Source organism: Haemorhous mexicanus, chromosome 1 (assembly GCF_027477595.1).
Source record: "Haemorhous mexicanus isolate bHaeMex1 chromosome 1, bHaeMex1.pri, whole genome shotgun sequence".
Taxonomy (NCBI): domain Eukaryota; kingdom Metazoa; phylum Chordata; class Aves; order Passeriformes; family Fringillidae; genus Haemorhous; species Haemorhous mexicanus.
In genome coordinates this window covers 155,392,323-155,415,256 of record NC_082341.1, presented here as the reverse complement: position 1 = coordinate 155,415,256, position 22,934 = coordinate 155,392,323, and the positions used below count along the sequence as shown (strand labels likewise).

The window sequence follows — 22,934 nt, the reverse complement described above, 5'->3', positions numbered from 1 at the left end:
TTTTTCTCTGTTTTTCTCTTCACAGCCACCCAGATTGATCCCAGTGAACTGCAGGAACTTTTTCAGGAGACTTCAGCCAATGTCTTCCGAATTAACTCCAATGGTGAGTTAAATGAGAGCTTTCCTGGTGCCTTCTGTGCTGTCCTGCTGATGATTCCTGTGCATGGCCACGGCCCCTGGCAGCTCCTCTTGTCAGGGGGCAAATATTAATGCAGCTTTTCTGCTGCTGCATCTCACGAGCAGCAGCACATGTCCAACACACAGCTCCTTAAAAGATGTAAAAATATTCCACCATATGTTCCATCCAACAGGCACAGATACATTCCAATCCTTGCTGAGACCACATCCTTTTTTTCTATTTTTAATTGTGTCATCTGTTACAATAGAGAGCTAGAGCTCAGAAAGGTGGAACAAACCAAGCTCGTTTTCAAATCTGTTGCAGCACTACTGTGTTCAGAGCCTGTCACATGAGCTTGCAAAACATCTATCTCCCTTGGAAAAACACCAAAATTCTGCTTTTCTTCACTCTCTAGGTTGGGCAGGGGTATCTCCCCAGTCCCTAGAGATGCAGAGTCCTCCCTCCTTTGAAACAAGCTCTGGCTCATCAGTTTTGTTGGGTGAGGCTGGAGGAATTTATCTTGCAGACAAATATAAACTAAAATTGCTGATTGGAAGGCAATGCCATCGTACCCCAGTTCTAAAACATACCAGTGGGATCTGAAATTATCAGTGCTGATTTTACAGTAGACCTTGAAATTACTTTGGAATCATCTGGACAACTTCTGTGTCTGTTCTTTCTGTGTCTTGGATGACAGAGAGACCTGGCCTAGGTGTAGGAAAAGTATTTTAGTGCCTCCTTATTTGTGTAATTCTTCCTCAGTGTGTCCTAGGGGTACAGCTCTGGTTGCTGTAGCAAGGAATCCTTCTTAGAACAGGGATGGGAATTAAAAACTTCTAAAATGTAGTTGTCTCTACTTTTGATGAGTTGTGTATGCTCCATCTGCCAGGAAAATTCAAGCATCAATTTTTCTGTAACTACAGGGGATTGGTGACCCTTGAATTGGTGACATACATCCCATATAAAAAAGGGATTTTGGCCACTATGGGAGCTTGAACCTCCCAGCTGTGATACTTGGCTTTCAAGTGGGTGAACAATCACACCATAACACACAGAAATACCTGCATTAGGACCAGTTTTGGCTGCTCCAGCACCAATAGTTTTAATTTGACCATGCTAGTGATGAGTGGTAACAGCACTTCTCCTTCCAAACTGAAAGCTCAGACTGAAGTTGTGCAACCTTCTCATGAGTCTGTGTGTGTTGTTCCTGTCCAAACTGGCCAGATTAGGGCTGACTTGATGTGCCCCTGTGCCTCAATCACCATTACCTCCACAGTGGAGTTTTATCCTGAGAAAACCTAAAGGTGAATGGCACATCACTTTCGAAATACCACAACCCAACTTCTGTTTTTGTTCTTTGTTAGAATTGCCTTAACCATTTCAATTTGTGTTTGACAACCACTGTTGTTGTTATTTCTCCTCTTGAGATGGTGATGATGTGTTTCCTCTTAAGAGTTGCCTGAACTGAGAGTGCTCTGTGAAGCAGATAATGACAATGCCTGCACTTAAAACTTTTTTGCAAAAATGGAGAGGGTGCAGAGAAAAGCCAAAACTATTTGATGTCTAAAAACCAGACTTGAAAATTTGTGCCATCCAAATTTCTGTTTGAGACATCCAAGAGGACTCAGTCTTGGTGTGTAAGTACCTCTCTAGCAAGAAAGACATCAAATAGATAGCAAGGGGCTCCTCAATCTATTGTTCTCATGTAGGAGGAGATCAGGAGATCAGAGTTAAAGCCAGACAAATTCAATCCTTCTGTATGAGGGTAACCAGCCATTAGAACTTCTTGTGGAGGGGGCTTGATGGATTTGGCTTTGCCAGGAACCTTTAAATCAAGATTCAAATGTCTTTTTTATAAGATATACTTTAGTGCAGCTGCAGTCCCCAGTCTTGATGGGGATTGGGGAGTGATGGGACAAAATTTTATGGGAGGAAATCAGGTTGGATAATCAGAATTGCTCTCTCTGGCTTTTAAAATCTATGAATCAATGAATCTGTAATGCCTTTTAAAGTGCTCTCAGGTTGAAGACATGCCCATGAGATACTCTATGGTTGTTGCTCTGTTCACTTTCCGTATTATTTTTGGTCTGGCAAAATCAGTTTCATTCAGTTTATTTTTTATAGTCTTTCCCCCAAAAAGTGGTTAGAGATTTACAGGAGAAGGATGCTGAGTGTAGTGCTGAGATTTGACAGAGCTAATTCTCTTTAGGTTAAGAACTTTTTAGGCTTAGAAAACGGGGAAGAATGCCTATAATTCTTTCTGTAGCATAAAAGCTCTTCAGGAAACTCAGGAAGCTCTGACCTGGAGCATGGAAAATAAGTCAGTGATGTTGTTTGTGGCTGAGCAAGGAAGAGGCAGCTGCATTACAGATGCTCACCAGGTGATGGTTTTACTCCTTTTGTGCTGGGCATGGTGTGCTGAACATCCTACAAATTGCATAAATCCTATCACAGCTCCTCTTTCCTTCCTTTTCCTGGCATGCTGCAACCTCTCTGGGGTTTTTCAGGTTCCCCGTTGTGTTTGGAGATCTAACTGTGCACCTGAAATGTTCTTGTCCCATTTGGGGTGCTGAAGATCATAGAATTGTGGAGTCATACAATCACTAAGGTTAGAAAAGACCTCCAAAATCTCCAAGTCCAAGCTTTGACTGAATACTACCAAGGCCACTAAAGCTTGACAAGTGCCTTGGTTTATTTTTCAGCACTCCCAGGGGTTGTGACTTCACCCCTTCCCTGGCCAGGCTGTTCCAAGCTGTCAGGAGTTGGCCATGTTATGATTTTGTTGTTTAGATTCTAAAAATCCCAGGTAGAGGCCAATCTCAGCAAAACCTTTTATGTCTTTGGGGAATGACTGTTTTTAATGAAACAAGGAGTCAACTTTGTACCAGGATTTTAAAGCACCATTGAATTTTATTGAGTAGCACTGCAGAAGTAATAAACACAATGTGCTTTGTCCCTCTTTGCTGTCCTTATTCTTTTTACTGAATTCTTAGCCTTTGGGGTGATTTAAATTCCTCTTGGGCACTTCAGGACTTGCTTCCTGACCAAGGGGGATTTGATAGCTCTGAGTTGATTGTGATTATTCTCACCTCTAAATGCTTCCTGCTCCCTTTTTTGCCATGAAAATGGAAATCTTCCTCGTTTGTTAAATACAAATTTTAGCCAGGACAGCTGGTTCTTTTTATATGCTGCTGGATCACTCTCCTGCCAGGTTGTGAGCTTATAGACTTCTTTTAATGCCATCTATTATAGAAGTATGAAAGGGTAGAGGGAGATTTTTCCTAATCTTTGCTCCTCCTTTCTTTCTCTTAATCTCTTGGGGCTGTCCCTGCTGAAAATAAGGAAGGTTCATAGAATCATAGAATAGTTTGGGTTGGAAGGGACTTTAAAGGTCATTTTGTTCCTACCCCCTGCCATGGGCAGGGACACCTTCCAATAGACCAGGTTGTCACATGGTGCCTTGACTTTTGCAACTTTCATGTTTTGCAGTTTTTTAAATTTAGTTGATTTTCCTATCAGCACACAAAAAGGAGCTCAAATACTGCTGGAATTTGTCTCATTTATGGCATTTTTTTTTTTTTTATCATTATACTTTTATTGAGACCTTGCATCTTTTTTCATGTGCAGATTTTAGCTGCCTCTTAGTAAGTATCTTATAAGTACAATAAATAACACTCCTAAATGGAGTTGCTCTGGTGCATCTTGGCTGGTCAGTGGAGGATATACTGGAGGAATCAGGTCTGTGCTGGCCAGATGGAGAACCTGAACTCTCTAATGGGTCTCTTGCCTCTCTAATTTCCTGCTCCTCACTCTTTAATGACTGCCCATAACTGGTTGGTGCCATGTGCAGTTCCATTACCTCAATCTTAAATGCTGAGAAAAGGATTTTCCTGTATCCCTCAAGTGTGATAGAGTCTCCATTGCCATCTCAGGATGGTTTCTCATCCTCCATTGATTTAAGGATTGCAATTGCACAGGCAACTGGGAGCCAAGCTCTCTGTGTAGTAAATCAGTGCAGCACCCACATCACTGATGCCTTGTGAATGTGCCTCATTCTGGGGGTCTTGGGCATGCCTTTTAATAATGAAAATAACAAGACTTTTGAAATAAGATTCCTGTTCTAAGAGTGGCTTCACACATCCCTCCAGCAGAGCTTGATGTTTTGCTTCTCTGGTCAAATTACTGCTCACATGACCAGAACTGGAACATTGAGAGAGATTTTCCACATTCAGCACGGGAGCTGCAGGGATTTTGATAAATTCATTCTTGGTTGAAGCAAGTTAGATTTAGACCAGAGTAGCTCAGATTTAATTATAGATTCATAAAATGGCTTGGGTTGGAAAGAGCCTTAAAGATCACTTTGTTCCAACCCCCTGCCATGGGCAGGGACACCTTCCACTGGACCAGGTTGCTCAAAGCCTCATCCAACCTGGCCTTGGATACTTCCAGGGATGGGGCAGCCACAGCTTCTCTGGGAAACCTGTGCCAGGACCTCACCACCCTCACAGGGAAGAATTTCTTCCTAATATACAATCTGAACCTGTAAACCCTCTCCCTCTTGTCCTATCACTTCATGCCCTTGTCCAGAGTTCCTCTCCAGTTCTCTTGGAGCCACTTTAGGCACTGGAAGGTGCTCTAAGTCCTCTCTGGAGCTTTCTCTTCTCCAGGCTGAATAAACCCAGCTGTCTCAGCCTAGCTTCAGAGCAGAGCTGCTCCAGCCCTGTGGTCATCTCCATGGCCACCTGGATTTTCTTCAACAGGTCATCATCCTTCTGGATGGGGGCCCCAGAGCTTGATGCAGTCAAGGTGGATCTCCTGGGAGGAGATTAGAGGGGGAGAATCAACTCCACTGAGCTTCTGGCCACTCCTCTTTTGATGCAGGGTTCTTTTGGCTTTCTTGAGATTTAGGAAAGTCATGTTGGAGTTTTAGTCCTGCTGTTTTCCACAAAAGAGCTACTAAATGATAGCCTTTGGCTCCTCCAGAGTGCATATCTTGTCATTTTGGGACAACTGACATTTATTTAGTTTTTTAAATACTGTGTTTGAATTGGAATATTAGGTAAAATTATTGGATAAGAACCTAATCACAGATCACTTTTTCATCTAACTGATGAACGCTTTCCTCACCTCTCACGTTCATGTCTCATATTCTTTTCACCTTTTTGTAGGTTTTCCAAAATTCTGAACAAATCTGACAGCTCCTGGGTTTGCCTCAGTGTAAAATTGATTGAGAGTGAAGTCTTGAAGTGTTTTGTTCAGTAGCAAAACTGCTTCCAACTCCAGTCTTCTTCAAAGCAGGTGGCAGTAAAACTCACTTTGAATTGTCCTTATTTTTGCAGGTCAGGTTAGAAAGGTTCAGGGAGGCTGTAGCTGCTGGTTTTGTTCTGGAATTGCACACATGACATTAACTTGTTCTTACAAATTCAGTGTCCACACAAGTCCTTTATTTACCTTGGCTTGCTGTCCTTTCTCCAAGGACCACACTCTGCTTTGTTCCAAAGGGTTGATGGGCCCAAAAGTATTTTTAGTTGATGCAAAATTTTGTATTTCAACTGAACAGTATGTGGATTCCAAGGGAAATTGATTTGTTAGGATTGTGGAGAGGAAAAGAGGGAATTATAGTATTCATGAGATCTCTGCAGGGTCAGTGGTGTCCTTCTACAGAAGCAAATGGTTATTAGTGAAAACTTCCAATTTATTCCTTAGAACACTGTGCTTCCAGCAAAGAAAAATAATTATTAGCTCAGTTACAGACAATTCCTTGAGGCTTTATCTTACCGAATCTCCAAACTCTGCAGTAAAATCTGTTATTGAAAACTAGCATTGACAGAAATATATGGTGGTATTCAAAGATTTTTTGAATATTCATGTAGTTCAGGCACATTAGTTACTTTTTATGCTGTTTAGTGACTTTTGGTGTCAAGCCAGCAGAGCCCAGAAGAGAAGAGAGGATTTTGTCTGACAGTGGAAATATAATTAAGTGACTTGTTCAAAATTACAGGCCAAGTCCAAGTCTGCAGAGTCATTAAAACAGAGGATTTCTTAAATTTCTGCAGAAATAATTGAGCCATGTTTTTAATCTGGTCTTCTTTCTATCCTTAAATATTGAAGCGTGACTGATAACGGGTTATGGGTTTTTACAATTGGAAATGTCCTGAAAGAAATCCCACATGTAAATATCAAGAATGTAATTTATTTAGCATGTTCCATTGTGGGAAATCTTGAAGTGCTTTGCTTGTTGGCTGTGCTAAATCCAAAAGTAGTGACCTGTTGTTAGTTTGAAAGTAAATTGAGACAGTGAAATTAAAGGGTGGAAAAAGACAGCAGTACTCCTATATTTCTGTTTCTATATACACAAACATCTATATAGATATTTCTTAAATCTGAAGTAATTGCAAATTACAAAGCAAACCATGTTTCCACCTTCCAGCTGCTTTTAGTGTATTTTCTTCTCCTGATGGAAAAGCCCAAGAAATTGTGAGCACAAACACAGGAGATGATCACATCTCCATTTTTTCTGAGCCAAAAGATAGAAAACATTTTGAGTTTAAGCATCTCGAACAAGAAGATGGAAGATATCAGAGTAGACATCAGTGTTCTGCCTCTTAATTATAATTCAGAGCAATAAACATTTATTATGCAATTTCTTGCCTCTTCACCAGGGGCACATTTCCAGCTGGAAATGCTCAGTGCACAATTCCGTGTTACCTCAAGGCTGGAAGAGTCAGAGATCTGTGCAAAGTCCTTGGAACTGAGGTTTTTCTGACAAGGGGTCATATTCCATCATGTCATAGCATGCTATACATGGGTTCACCATTTAAGCTTCAAAAGAACCCAATTTATCATTCTGTGGCAGTGGCCACTGGTAGATGTGGTCCCCTTTCTCTCATAGCTGGCTTGTTCAGATACTTAATTATATTTTTAAAAAAATAAAATTAAATTAAAAGACAAATATCTGAACTAAGATCCAGTAATTTTTTTTCTCTGAAAAGGTGTGCTGCTTCTTTATCTTTTCTTTCTGTGCTGTTGACAGTGACCTCTCTGGAAAGAAGTCTTCGATCCCTGGGGACCTCAAACGATACTCAAGAGCTGCAGGATGGACTGTGAGTTTATTTTAAATTGTTGCAGATCTTTCTTTGTCCCAGCCTTTTCATTTTTTCCCCTCATCTATCCTCACCTTTTTTTCAATCCTTTTATTATAGCTGGACACCTTTTTTGTCAGGATTACTTTGGTTTTTTCCGTTCCTGTTGGTGATTAATGGTGGTAGGATGTGCATTGATCATATAAAGCTTTGCTTGTGTGGTCTGATGTGGCAGAGAATGGTGTGGAGATAACACAGAAAAGATGGCCCGTGGTGGAAGAGGGCATTCTGTAGGTTTTGAAGGAGTTTTTTTTTTGTTTTTTTTTTTTTTTTTTTTTTTTTTTTTTTTGTTGTTGCTTTTTTGTTGTTGAGGATGGTGGTTGTTTATTTTTAAAGTGAAGATGGAGTAGGAAACTGTGCTGGTTTTGGCTGGGATGGAGATAGTTTTCTTCACAGTAGCCAGTATGAGGCTGTGTTTTGGATTTTTAATGAAAGCAATGCTGATAGTCCAGGGATATTTTAGCTGCTGCTGAGCAGTTCTTACACAGAGTCAAGGCCTTTCCTGCTTCTCACCCCACCCCACCAGTGAGTAAGGAGTGAATGAGCAGCTGTGGGAGGTTAGCTGCTGGCTGGAGTCAAACCAAAACAGATGTTTCTGTAACTTTTTCTTGTTCCTTTCCTTTTATCCCCCAGTTCTACTTGGACAAGGTCTATGGACCCAAAAGGAAAGAGAAAAGAGACTTGAGACAGAGACATGTAGTGACAGAACAAGGGGGAATGGCTTCAAACTGAAAAACAGTAGATGTAGATTGGATATTAAGAAGGAATTCTTCCCTATGAGGTGGTGAGGCCCTGGCACAGGTTGCCCAGAGAAGCTGTGGCTGCCCCATCCCTGGAAGTGACCAAGGCCAGGTTGGAGGGGGATTGGAGCAACCTGGGACAGTGGAAAGTGGCCATGGCAGGAGAATTGTAACCAAGTGATCTTTAAGGAACCTTCCAACACAAACCATTCCATGATCCTATGAAAAAATAAAAGAGGGAGAGTATATTTTATAGGAGGAAAAGTATGTTGTGGTGTTGGAAGCTGCATCACAGCATCACGTGGCACAGCACTGACAAAATGAAACTTGATTTGCAGTTGCAGGAGACACAGTTCATTAAACTCCCTCTTCCAGGGCTGTGTACACACAAACACGCACAGTTAGCTCTCCTTGTATGTCTGCTAATTACAGAATCCAAATGACTTCTCCAAATGTAGCACAATTTATTAAAGGTGCCTCCCTTCAAGCAGCTTGCAGGCAAAAATCAACTGGTTAGGATATGTCTCTGATTTCACGTGTGTGACTGCTGTTCCTGCTGAGATTTGGCTGTGAAGAAAGAGGAGAATTTTGGGTTTATTTCTTTATTTGCCTGATGGACTTGAGTGACCTTCTCTATGCAATATAAGCTCTCAGACCTGTTTGCAATGTCTCTCCTTTTCCCTCCAATCCATTGCTTTCATCAGGGCATCAGATCTGCCCTAATTCACATGTACTGTTTTGCAAACCAGAGGATTAAAATTAGTAATAGTCAGAAGATTTGAAAGTAAATTTAGGAGATTGGAGAGGATGCAAGAGTAAAAAGTCAGCCTGTGGAGATTGATGTGATCAGGAAAGATGTTTACACGTACAAAATTATTTGCAGCACAAAGCACCTTAATAACTGCTGGAGATCCTTAACCCAGAAAAGACTCTGTATAATGCAGATATTGTGTTTGCTCTCCTAAACAATTTTTAAAAATAAATTTTACCTAAAGAATCAATTCCTCGACTCTTCAGAGCACTCTAGAAACATGCCTAGATAATTTTCCTCTTTCCTGAGCAGTTACATAAATAGTTGCATAAGGCACTAATTGCACTAATTATTTTTTGATCTCGGAATTATTGTTGATTGTCCAGATAGTTAAATGCATTTTTTTAAAATTTTAACTGTGCTTCCCTACCCCTGTCACCAGCCCCAGAATTCTTCCAGCTGTCTCCTGCTTCATCCCCTCTCCCCATGGTCTAATGGCTCTCCCACTTCTCCCATTTGGCTTCTTGTAGCTCCATACAGAGCAGTACCAGGGTGCTCTGCTGAGGAGGACCAGCAGCTCCCTTCCCTTCAGTCCTCCCTGTCTGTCATCCTGCCCTAACACTGACGTGTCCTTCCACTGCCCCCCTTTCTCACCACCAGGCAAACCAGCCTCGAGTGCTCTACAAGAACTTCTGCCTGTCTCTCCTGAGAGCTGCACCAGCAAAAAAGCAGCGTGCCATGAATCACTAGAGCTGGCAGGGCTGCATAGATCTCTGCTCAGGAGGGTCAGCTCTTCAGGTGAGACCTTTGGGGCAGTGCTTTCTGCTTCCATGGCTGCAAATCATGGCTTAATCTTCCTCCTCTGCCACTTGACCCCTCTCCTTCAGAGGCTGATGCATGTCTCTCCTTGAACATCCTCTAGCTTTGAAGATGGGAGCAGTGAGGGAACATTTGGCAGGTTTATAGCCCTGGCTGTTAGGAGAAGGATAATGGGTTTGGGTATCTAAGTAGTAAAATTGCCACAATTTCTGCTTTCTTGTTAAGTGGCTGTCACTCTGCCTAAAATGAGGCTGCCTAAAATTAGGCAGATGAGGGAAGGCAGAGTGTTTGGGAATAGGGATTAATGGTGAATTGTTCTGCCACACAGGACATTCAGCTGCTTTGGACTGTACACTGCAGAAGTGTTTGCTTACCTTGCTGCAGGGTCCTGATAAAACAGAAAAAAAACCCCAAAGTTACCTGCTTCCTTGCCAAATTCAGGCAGACTTTCTGCCTCTTAAGCACAGGACTCACAAAGGCATCAGATGAGGGCAGGATTTTTACTGTCAGCTTGGTCTCTTCCCTTTTCTGAAATGGTTTCTCTGCTTTTGAGAGCTGAGTCTTTCAGAATAAGGATTGTATCTGTGGCAAGTAAATTTGGGAGAGTTCATCCCACAAGGAGTGCCAGCTCTAGTCAGTGAGACAGACTTGGCTGCTGCTGTGAGCAGGGTATATATCAGACCCAAAGTGAATAATCCTGGTCGAGGCTCTTCCCAGAGCCAGCACAAATATTTGTGGGCTGCATGCTTGGAGCTGGATGTGCTGGCAAGTGAAATGTAAATGTCCATACAAAGCTCTTGGCTGAATGCAACTGACCCTGGATTAATTGGAAAGGGAGTGGGAGCAAAGGGAAAAAAGGTGGATGGAGCTGGGATGAGGAGCTAAGGCCAGGAGGCAAAGCTGAGGCTTTCTCCAATGATGCAGGAAAAATCGACTGATTTGTTTTCTCTCTGACCTTTGGTTTAATAATCCAGGCTTCCAAGACATTTATCTGCTTCCTTAGCCAGAGTGTGTGGGATGAAGGGGTTCTCCAATGTTAGGCACTGAAAGTAATGAGTTTTTAATTTAGGCAAATCAAATTAAACACCCAGGTGGAGCACTGTCTCCAAAAGACAGTGAAAACCAGTCTCCTTTCTTTTGACTGGTGCAGCTCTTTGGTCTCCCAACATCTTCCACAAAGTGGAAATGAAAATGAAAGCCTCCCTCTAACCTGGACAATGCTGTCTGAGAGGTGTGTTAGAAGAAAAAAAAAATTTAAAAGTCTTTAATTTTCACACAACCTGACCCTGTCTTATTGTGAACTCAAGAAAAGCAAAGTGGCCATGCAGAAAGTGGCCATGCAGGATGCAAGAGGCATTTGCTGACTACCTGGAAGCCATGAAACTGAGCTTGAAGTGGCAGTGAAAGGTCCTTGATGTCCTTTCCTTGGAGGCTGGGTGGCTGCAGAAGTGATCCAGGCTTTCCAAACCAGGCTCCTGCACTGCTCACCCCAGAGAGGAGTTTGTCACCTTATGGGACATTTGACCTTGTGTCATTGCAAGGTCAAGAGGAATGAGAGCATTGAGTCACAAACACAGCTTTTTACCATTTTCAGGTGTGTCTGGGATGTAGCCCATGAGTCTTCACTCCTTGAAGGATTTTTGCATCCTTCACTCGTCACTAGCAGAAGAATTTACCTGTTTAAGAAGGACTTATAAGAAGGATATTTTTGGGGCTTTTAGCACTGATGAGATTTTAGTACTGATAAGATTTACTAAAAGAAGTGTTGGTTTCTCCTGATTTGAGGGAAAAAAAAAAAGATTTTTAGCTTTCACCTCACTTTTCCCACTGGCATTATTTTTTTTTTTTTTTGAAGTGCTAATTGTTGAAATATGTAGGATTTTTTCTTGCACCTGACAGAAGGCTCAGCTCTACATCTGTACAGTGTGAGAGAACAAACCTGCTTTTCTGATTGAACTGATACAATTCTTGGTTAAGATGGTGCATGGCAGATAATTCCTATGGCCACAAAGGAGTTCCAAAGCATTTTCCAAGTGGGGAAGCTGAGTTTGAGATCTGAACTGCTTCATGGTGGGACAACTCAGCAGTCCTGGAAGAGACTGAAAGTGCAGCTTTTGCATTGCTGCACTTACCTGTTTTTGGGTCAAATATTGACTTCACTGAGCATCTCTTTTCCTTGGGCATGCATACATAGATTGCTATATTCTTTACTGGGATTGAAGGGAATTCCATCTTCCTCACCCTTCCCCAGGAAATTTGCATCCTTATCAGCAGAATTTTTATGTAGCAGTAAAATAAATTAATCAGTTTATTTTGCCACCCTAAAACTGATGGAAACCTAGGGTGAAGTATTGTCAGTTTGGGATGCTTTTGGGAGGAGAGGCATCCCTGTCAAAGACTGAAGCCACGAGCTCTTCAGGGCTTTCAGGCTCAGTCTGAGGTGCTTTGCTGGATTTGTAGAAGCATTTTTGACACATGTGTTGACATTCAGGATAGGATCAGTAAGTTTGTGACAGATTGGACTCATCTGTGGGTCTTGCCTGGCACAGGTTGTTGCACCCTCTTATGGATAAGAACCTAAAGGTGGTTTCCTACATTTTCTTGGTCTCTGGACTCTGTCAAGGTTCAGCTCATCCTGGCAAGCATGAGACTCATGGAATGGTTTGGGTTGGAAGGGACCTTGAAGGCTGTGTAGTTCCAGCACTCCCCTTTCCTGGACAAAGACACCTTCCAGTAGATCAGGTTGCTCAAAGTCTTATCCAGCCTGGCCTTGAACACTTCCAGGGATGGGGCAGCCACAGCTTCTCTGGGCAGCCTCTGCCAGGGTCTCAGCACCTTCACAGCCAAGGATTTCTTCCCAATGTCCAACTTCTCACTTCAAAGTTATTCCCCCTTGTCCTGTCCCTCCATCCCTTCTCCAAAGTCCCTGCCAGCTTTCCTGGAGCCTCTTTAGGCTCTGGAAGGGGCTCTGAGCTCTCCCTGGAGCCTTCTCTTCTCCAGATGAACACTCAGCTCTCCCAGCCTGGCTTCAGAGCAGAGGAGCTCCACCCCTCAGAGCATCTTTGTGGTCTTCTCTGGGCTCACTCCAATAGCTCCACATCCTCCTGGTGTTGGTGACCCCAGAGCTGGACACAGCACTGCAGGTGGGGTCTCACGAGGTCATAGCAGAGGGGAACAATCCCTCCCTTGACCTTCTGGCCACACTTTCTCATGATGCAGCCCAGGATGTGATTGGTGACTCTTGGAGCTGTTGAGGTGCCCCAGGGTGTCTGAGGCTGGAAATTTTGGCACAAGACTTAGGTGTGGTGGCACACTGGGACATCTCAAGTGACACTCCCTGATCCAAAGGAGGGAACTGGCACTGGTATTTCCCCTTCAGGGTGAATGATTGAGGTAACTCAGTTTTTGTTCCCACCCAACTCATATTGCACTGAGAAATGCAATAACCCTTTTTGGGGGGAGCTGTGGGGTCATTTGTACCTTAGCTGGACCAAAGGGCCCTTTGGACATTCCCCTGTTCCTCTGGATGCTCCGGGGAGGCTGAATAGTTCTCCTCATGGCTTGAAGCCTCACCAACCTGCTGCAGAGGTGGGTGGATCCATGCCCTTCAGCTTTTCTGAATTGACATGACCTTTTTTCCTCAGTTACTTTTATCATTTATGTGTATTGTTTCCTTCTTCTTGTTTCACCATTATGATTGATAAGTTAGAGGTATAGCTTAATTTTTTTTTTTTTTAAAGCATCTGTAAAAAAGATTTTAATTCCTCTGGAATACAGATTCATTTAGAGCAGAATGATGTTTTAAAGTCATAATTTACAGAAAGAAGATTTGTTAAAGTAAATCAGACAGAAGCTTTAAAGTGTCAGCATGTTTAATTAAGGGTAGAATTTAATAATGTTTTATAAGGTTTTGTTATACCGCTTGTAGAAGCTTTGAAAAAAAAAAAAAAGATTTCCATAAATATTTTGAAATGTCGTTTTGATTCTGTTAATATGTTAAACCCTTCAAAGTAATACCTTCCCTGTTCAACTCAAAGCAGTCGGATTAACTTTATCTATCCCCCATTTATCGCTACTGGCATCAATTTCTGACAGGAAAAACCTTCTAGGTTTTGGCAGTAAAAATGGGTTGCCAGATTGCAACATTTGCATTTAACTGTATAATACACTCGCTGCCTTAATAACTGTATTTATGTGACAGATCTCACCCTTAAGAATCCCAGAGCTCCAGATATGTGACATCCCTGTGATAAATTACAAAAGCTGGTGATGAACTGCAGAATCCTCCAATGATGATAAATTCATACACTTTTGAACTGCCTGCCCTGCTTAGAGAGGTCCTTGGAGTATCCCTTCACATGCTCGAGCAGTTCCTAATGGCCACTACAAATCAATCTGTCAGCAAAGTTTTGCTTTTCAATGTTTTTCTCCCAAAATTGTCCTTGCCAGAGTTCTGAGGTGGCCAGAAACCTTGGTCAAAGCAAAAGTGACTTCCCACATCAAGATGGGTTGTGGATGTAGGCTGGGAATTTTAAACCCTTTAGTAAAGGATGAATGAATTTTTGTGGCAAGGGATGGATCCTCCTGGAGATGACAAGGAATGGTGGCATCTGGGGAATAAACAATAATCTCTTAAAGGTCTCTTACTGCTGCTGCTGTTTATGTAATCTTTTTATGCTTTCATGTCTCAGCTTATGGTTTCTGTCCTCTCCTCAGTGCAGTGGTGGGTCAGAGAACCACAGAAAATCCCAGCCTGAGTGAGGCTGGAAGGCACCACAGTGAGTTGTGTTGTTCTTCCTTGTGTTCAGGTGGAACTTCCTGGGCATCAGTCCCTGCCTGTTCCTCTTGTCCCACTGCTGGGCCCCCCAGAGCTGAGCCTGATCCATGCTCTGACACCTCACTGCAGACACTGATAGAACCTCATTTCCAGCTGCCTTTTCTTGAGGCTGAACAAGCCCACCTCCCTCAGCCTTTCCTTGTAAGAAAGATGCTCCAGTCCCTTGATTGTTTTTATGGCCCTGCACTGGACCCACTCCAGGAGCTCCCCACGTCCTGAAAAGCCCAGAACTGGACAGGGCACCCCAGATGTGCCTCACAGGACTGAGCAGGGGGGCAGGATCACCTCCCTTGACCTGCTGGCCATGCTCTTCCCTCTGCACCCCAGGATCCCATTGGCCTTCCTGGCCACAAGGGCATTGCTGGTTCATGGACAGCTTCTTGTCCACCAGGATCCCCTGGTTTTCCTTCTCAGAGCCCTGCAGAGTCAAGGGAGGAACAGCACACTCCATGCTGGTGAAAACTGCATTGATTGCAGCCCAAGCCTTCCCACATATCCTTGTTCCCATCTCCAGGTTGCAGATTTGCCCACTGGCTCTAGGTCTAGCTGGTTGAACACAAGGGCTGTGAGGTCTCCAAGGGGGATGAGGAGCAGGAGAAGTTACCATTGTGTGAGCCCATGTCCTTGCACATCTGCTCCAAGGATCTGCAGCAGTGTCCCATGGTCTTTGTGCCATCTGTAGCACAGATCTGGGTAAACAATGGGATGATTTTTTGTCTTCTGCCAGTGATTAGATACTGTAAAAATAATTCTTCTCCTCACCCCATTCCCCCCTTTGGTGCCCCAGGTAAAAAATGTTTGTTCTCATGGCATCCCACCCTTTAGGGGAAGGGAACATCTGAGATTTGTGGATACTTGTGGTCAAAAGGAATGGCAAAAGTCAGACAAGCTTAAAGATTCCTTAGTAAATTGCACATTTAGCATGGAAATCAGGATAAATTAGTCCCTGGCCTCCTGTCTAAGCAAAAGGCAGTGTGTTTGGATAAGGGGGTGGGTGAAAAGGAAGAGAGAGAGATGGAATAAACATAGGGAGAAAGAGAAGGAGAAACACAGACCACCAATCCTGGCTCCAGTGTTGATCCAGCTGATGGGATGTCCACGGTCCTGGGGTGTGTCCTAGCTCAGGTTTCACGGAATTACCTTTTATAGATAAGTTTTCCCTGCTATTTTCTCTCTTTCCATGCAAATCAGTTGTCTGAACATGCACAGCCTGTTCTTCTAGACCTGTCAGAGCCTTCAGGGATCTTGGATGGTCTTGATCCCTCCTACAATTTGTCCCCCATTCCCAACCTCATTTCTGTGCCTGCACTGTGCTGAGTTGTGCTGATCTCCAGGAGCCAAAGCCAGGATATTTTTCCCAGAAAAATGCTGCCCTACCTCTGCATGGCCCCTTCTGTGGCCACATCCTTTTCTTTCTCCCAGCATATTTTTACCAACAATGCTTGCTTGGCTCCACGACCATCCAGCTATCAGTTTTTGAGACATTCTCATTATCCCCCTTATCTTCTGTGCTCCTCTGTTTTGCATTTTGGAAGCCAACTGCATCCCCCAGTGAGCACTCTATTTGTAGCTTGAAAATTTTACGTTACCAGAAGTGTGGCTAGATATTGCAATGTGTAAAAATATTGTCATGTTTGGGGATTTTTCATAAATTTATTCTTAGATGTTTATCTGGGAAAAGCTGATTTCACACTGATGTTGTTTTTATTTTTTTGTTCTCTGAGTGACAGAAGGACGAAGAAATAAATAGAATAAAATGTTCCTTCTCATCTCTTGGGCCACCACAATAGTTTTGCTAATTTTTCAGAAGCCTTTCTGAGATGAATCATTAAAAAGTGTGCAAATTTCCCTGCTTAATATTACCAAAATAGTAGCTTTTTAATTTGGAGTAGACATCTTTTGATATTTTCATGTATTAGCAATGAAATGTGGGATATGATTAGGTTAAAAATTTGTGTTTCAAGGAACAGAGAAAAATTCATCCTCCCTCACCTTGAAAAACAAACCAACTTCAGATATTTTGCCTCTCTCCTCCTGCAAAGTTGTAGAAAGTGCAAGACAAGATCACATTCTGTTAGCATAGCCTGCAGAGGGCAAAAAAATTTATATTTGGGTTGAAATATCCACAGGCAGGGAGTTTATCTTTTGAGATCCTGATTGGAGCCACTTCCCTCTGGTTAAGTATTTACAAGTTTTGTAATTTAAAAAAAAAAAAAAAATCTTGGAGGGGGGATAGAACAACTGCATCTTTATGGTGGGTTTAATGCCATCAGTTCCAAATTGAACCACACAGTTCATGTGGATTGGCCAGAGGGACCTGTGGGATGAGGTTTGTTTGGGAATTCCCATGTGGAGTGAGCAGTTGTCAGGGCTGAGAATTTCCAGGGGCTCCTCCAGGGCTCTGGCACAGCAACCCAGACATCCCAATGATTGTTGGAATCCTTCTGTTGGCTTTGGGTAATAATGGTTGCTGGGATCCTTCTGCTGGTTTTGTGTAAGGTCTGGTTTATCCTTGAGCCTGGTGCTGCCCACAGAGCTGGGAGCAATGGGAGAGTGATGTCTGTTGTGACCCATGGCTCCAGCTGAGCCATCCCACATTTCTGCAGGATGTCTTTTGGAGCAATTGGCATCCTCTGGATGGTCTGCTGGGCTTGAGGGGGAAGAGAGAGAGAGAGAGAAAGAGAGACAGAAAAAAAGGGAGAAAGGGAGAAAAAGAAAGGAAGGAAAGAAAGGAAAGAAAGGAAAGAAAGGAAAGAAAGGAAGAAAGAAAGAAAGAAAGAAAGAAAGAAAGAAAGAAAGAAAGAAAGAAAGAAAGAAAGAAAGAAAGAAAGAAAGAAAGAAAGAAAGAAAAAGAAAAAGAAAGAAAGAAAGAAAGAAAGAAAGAAAGAAAGAAAGAAAGAGAAAGAAAGAGAGAAAGAGAGAAAGAGAGAAAGAGAGAAAGAAAGAAAGAAAGAAAGAAAGAAAGAAAGAAAGAAAGAAAGAAAGAAAGAAAGAAAGAAAGAAAGAAAGAAAGAAAGAAAGAAAGAAAAAAGAAAAAGAAAATATACTCCAATCTCAGAGCAGAGTACAAGGATTTGCCAATCTGTTGCTGGTTGGGGAAGTCCCTCTGGGATGAATATCTGCATTTTTTCTGCAGTGATTTAATGGGTGACTCCTTTCACACTCTGCTCCATCAGGAATAAACCCCAGGAGCAGACACCCCCCTCATCTGCCCACTGCAGGAGGCACACCAGGGGTTAGGCAGATTTTGTGTTCTTTGTGTGGACATTGGGTGCTTAAACCAAGTAAGCAGGTGGGGTTTTTAGCAAATAACACTTCCAGGTTCAGCACTACTGTGAGATCAGAGGAAAATCCACAGAATGGCTTGGGTGGGAAGGGACCTTAAAGATCATCCAGATCCAACCCCCTGCCCTGGGCAGGGACACCTTGCACTAGGGTTAGAAACTCACAGGGGATTTGGTTTAAACCCCTTTTCCTGACTTGTTTGAAGTGAAACTGGGTAAGGCACATAAGGATGGTCCTTGGGAAAATGTCTTGGAGAAATAGAAGTGGATAATGCCAGGTGAAAACAGAAAAAAAAAGAAGAAAAGAGGAAAAGAGAATGAAAAAAAGGAAAAGAAAGGAGAAAGGAAAAGGAAAAGGAAAAGGAAAAGGAAAAGGAAAAGGAAAAGGAAAAGGAAAAGGAAAAGGAAAAGGAAAAGGAAAAGGAAAAGGAAAAGGAAAAGGAAAAGGAAAAGGAAGGGAAGGAAAGGATTTTAATGCAATATTGACTGGTTGTTACTAATGGCACAGCTTTTTGTCATATAACATGTGAATTAACAGATTTACTCCAGAAAATAATTGTGATCAGCCATGGGTCCACAACATCTTGAATAACAAAGCTGAAGGTCAAGTGTTCAACAAGCAAATGTGTTTTATTTTGAAATAATTGAAACCTCAAGGGGATTATATCTGTTTACCAGGGTATTTTATATTGCTGTCTGCTTATGTTCTTTGTTCACAAAACACAGATGCAATTTGTGTGAGACTTTCCCTGCTTGCATCTTGTGATCTTCATGCATTCAGCCTTGCAGAATAATGAACAAATAATGTCAGGCTTCTTTCCTAGATTGCAGTGTCAAAAAATGGGAATTTTCTTTCTAGATTGAAGATAATGAATGGGAGAAAAAAATTCTTACTTCCCCAGTGTACATCCTTAGGGATTTCACTAGCTGAGGGAGAATTTTCAACCTCTTTTTGAAGATATTTTTTTAGTATTGATACAGTAAACAGTTACAGAGGGTTCAAACTGCATACTTGAATCCCTGCTCTTTGCAGCAGTAAACAGTTCCATGAAGTTTGAGTGGTTTTGAGTTTTGAGTGCCATGAGTGCTCTGCCACTTGGTCCCATGGCAACAATGATGCTATGAAAGGTGCAGACAAAGCAAACTTGCTACAACATTCAACAGTGTTTTGTTTCAGCTGAATTTCTCCTTTTCTTTCCTTTAAGCTGCAGGAAATGTTAACTCTGTGAGCCAAAGTCTTGTCTAACACCCTTTTGGAGGGTGTTATAAATTATAATATACCCCCTTTTGGGCAAAAAATGGAAAAATCTGTTGCCTTGAGAGGAGGTGATTATGGCTGGAGTCCAGTCTTGCTTCTTGGAGGCAAAACCTGGGGAGAAATACAAACACAGCAGCAGGAGATGGAGCAGCAGCTTTTGTTTCTGGTGCTGAATCCCAGGAGGTGCAAACTGAAAAATCCTGGCTGTGGCCAAAAATAGAATGTTGCTGATCTGGTGAGCTTGTACCACCCTTGAGTCAAAATTCTCCTCCTAGATGTGTTTCTGAGCATGGCTTTGTGCAGGACCTCAGGGTTCCAGAGGAGGCTGATGGAGGGGACTGACCAAAAGGTGTAAAAGAAAAAGGGGTGGCACAAGCTGCTGTTTGATCAACACAAAGGATGCTGCCTGTGGGATGGGGGGAGGTAAATTGGTGTCACTTTTTCAGGTGAATTTGTCCCTGGTGGAAAGAAGGGGATGAGAGCAGAATGAGAGCCTTGCACTGCAGGTTGCAGGCACAGATGCAGATTCCACAAATTCTGGGTTTATTTCTGAGTCCTTCACAACAAGAAGGACATTGAAGGGCTGGGATGTGTCCAGGGAGGAGCTGGAGAAGGCTCTGGAGCAACTGAGGGAGCTGGAGGACCTCAGCCCAGAGAAAAGGAGGCTCAGAGCATATCTTGTCTCTCCACAACTCCCTGGCAGGAGGTTGTAAACAGGGGAGAGATCTCTTCTCCCAGATAGCAAGCCACAGGATAAGGGGAAACAGCCTCAAGTTGTGCCAGGGGAGGTTTTGATTGAATATTGGGAAAAATATTGTGCATTATCAAGAATTGGAACAGGCTGCCCAGGACAGTGGCCTTGTGGGGATGTAAAGGACACACAGATGTGGCACTTGGGAATTTGGTTTGGTGGTGGGCCTGGCAGTGCTGGGTTAAGAGTTGGAGTTGATTATTTAAGGGATCTTTTCCAACTTGAATTCTGTGATTCTGCAGCCCTGACAATGCAAAGCCCTCTGAAGCAGGAGAAGCTGGGCTTGTACTGCAGAGAGCAGAGCTGACTGGGGCAGAGCAGAGTTTAACTGATTGTCTGTGGATGAGCTCCCAAGAACTGAAATTTTTCTGAAATCACCACTTTGGGTGCTTCCTGTTCAATGCAGGATTGCAGTGATTTTCCTGCATGCAGCTCTCTGTGCACTTTATTTTTCCTTTCAGTGAATTACCCTGTAGCAAAGGCTTGTGCCTGAAATTTTGGCTATGTCCATGGTACTGCACACGAGTGCAGTTGTGTTATTGTACAGCCAAGTTAGAGACAAAATCACCTCAACTATTTCAGTTGGTGCTGATGGATCATTTCTTTATAGACCACTGAACCTTCTGAGGTAGCAGATTGCAAATGGGATTTAATATGGGTTGGTATTAACTGCTGGGATGTTTGAGAAGGTGGGCAAGACAGCTGAGTTATTTGCCAAAAAGCAGGTGACAGCAGCAAGTTGACAGGAGATTTAGATTATAACATTGATGAAGCTCCTCAGTCTCTCCTGCTTGATTTGCCACTGGAGTATGAAGGAAAATCCAGCTATGTCACATTGTCTGGAGAGCAGAAATGAAAGCAAGTGAGATTATTGAATTGCTGAGCATGGAAAATTCCCCCAAGCCTTAGAGAATAATGTATTTTAGTGATGCTGTACAGTTTATAAAGGTCAGTTTGCACTTCAATTACAAATCCAGGTTTAAAGGTTTTAAAGGACACCAGAAAAAATAGTGATTTTTTTTATTCTTTTGTAATTACCTCTTGGATACTGGTAATATTTCAGACTCATTTGTAAAAAGATTTCACAGCACTATAGCAACAGGCATTTTAAAAGCCTCAGTAGAAATGTTGAAAATCTAGGTCCTAGTTTTATTTCTTCATTTTACAGATGGAGAAAGAAACCTTGTGAATTTTTAAGGTTCTACAGTGAATTAATCACAGAGTTGGGGAGCAGTCTGTTATGAAAGGTTCAAAGTCAGATACCAAACCAAGTTTAAATAAAAGGAAGCCCTGATCCTTTTAATATTTTATTTTTTTTACCAGCATTCTGGTTGTTAATCATCTTTATTGAATATGATTTCACTCAGACCTGGGAGTGCAGGCTCTTTGCATCCTGGTTAATTCTAGAGTTGACTGAGCTGACAAGAGAAAAGGTTTCCTGCAATGAGCAAATGACAAGGGTGAAAAAAAAAAAAAAAAAAAAAGCAATAACCTTTTCTCCTGCATAGAAATGCTCTGAATCGAGTAAGAAATGTTAGTTTTAGGTAGGTGAGGAAATGCACTTTACCCAGGCACTCCCATCCCTGGGTGGCAGCAGTCCCATGGCTCCATATGAACCTGCTTTTCTTGGCTGTGCCTGAGTGACCACACTGCTAACAAGCCATAAAAAGAGACAGCAGGGTCACAGGGTAAAGGTTGCTGCATTACAGGGCCAGAACATGCTAATTACGGCCCTGAAAAGTGAATTTGAGTGGATCTCTGTAAATTACTACATTCTCAGGCTGGGAGAGGGAGATTTTTTCCCCTCTCGCCACAGCTGAGGAAAGCTGCCTCCCTTGACACGTGTGCTGCAGCCTATTTTATGTGTTTCTTCGTTCCACCAATTATGCCTGTGAGATGGACAATTAAAAAAACATCTGTTTTTACAGCAGAGCACGGCTGCCTCTGGCATTTTATGTGCCATAGCGGGTCTGTACCTAGGGGAGGAAGATGAGGGATGGAAAACGTGGTCATAAGGAAATAAAAAAGGAAAAGAAATCTTTGAAAGGGCTCTTCTCCAAGTTGTTGGCTGGGTGTGCACCCCCTGAGCTGCCTGGCTGGTTTTAACACAGCAAAATGCTGGGCAAAGGGGTGGACAGCAGGGCTGGTGGGAAGCAGGTCCATTTGGGACTGGTGCTCTTGGGATAAGAGGTGGGGTCGTGGCACTGGAAATGTTTCTGGGCACCAGACCAGGCAGGTGTCACCCAACACAGTTCCTGTAACAGGCACACAGCCTGAGGAGGGAAAGGATCCTTTCAGCCCTGGAGAAGCAAGGGCTGAATTGATGCTTTAGATAGAGGTGGTGCAATTCAGGGCGATGTGCTGCATTGTAGGAAATTCCACATTGGAAATGGCTCATTGCTATGGAAGGAAAGAGAAGCTAAAATATACAGGACAATATTTGTTGAGTATTTTCATGTGTCCAAGCCTTTGGGCTGGGGGGTGGCACATGAGGCACCCTAATTCCAGGAGCTGATCTCAGCTTTATCTGACTCCCCACAAAATTCATTCCCAAACCCACCCACTTCCAATAATGCATCACTTCCCACCATGACTTCTTCTGCATAGGCAGGTGTGGGCTTTTGGATCACAGCTCTTCCCAAATCTGAGCTCACTTTGCATGCTGAGCCAGGAGGATTTGGGAGATGGGCTGTGGTGCTGGCACCCAGTAATCCCAGTCACACTCAGAGCCTTGGCCCCTGCCTGAGGGAGAAGTGCCCCAGTACACGTCACTTCTGCTGCTCTGAGCTTATTAGTCACAGCCAAGGAAATGTCAGCTATGTTTCATCCTAATTTTTATGAAGCCACTGGGGCTCATTTTCTTTCTGCTCAAGCAGTGCAACCAACAAGAATTAGTTTAGCATTTACCTGTTTTTTTTTTTCCCAGATATATAATTATCGATACGTTTTTTGTGTAGGGGTGTACATATATATGTGTGTCTAAATACACTACACAGACATTCTTAAATAAATATGTAGGACATCTTGTTATCCATATAAAATAATAACTTTGTTGTTGGGTTTTTTTTTCTGTTTTTTTTTCAAGTGTCTTGTGTGTTGGTGTGTCTGTTAGAAAGACACATAAATTGAGGCATGGAAAAAGATGAAGTGAAAAAAAGATTGGGATTTTCATTTATCTGAACCCCCATTCAGGGACACAGTTTTGTGGCCAACAGAGCACTTGTAGTTCCTGGT

At 42.8% G+C, this 22,934-nt stretch overlaps 1 protein-coding gene across 5 annotated transcripts in view; it reads left to right on the top strand.

The window, feature by feature from the left end:
• The window catches only part of TSNARE1 (t-SNARE domain containing 1), a 450,161-nt gene that overhangs the window by 150,158 nt on the left and 277,069 nt on the right, over positions 1-22,934 (top strand). For all 5 annotated transcript variants that reach the window (XM_059867827.1, XM_059867836.1, XM_059867801.1 and 2 more), the window contains 2 exons: positions 26-103; positions 7,152-7,221. In XM_059867827.1, coding sequence (XP_059723810.1) covers positions 26-103; positions 7,152-7,221 — 148 coding nt within the window. The remainder of the gene's footprint in view (positions 1-25; positions 104-7,151; positions 7,222-22,934) is intronic.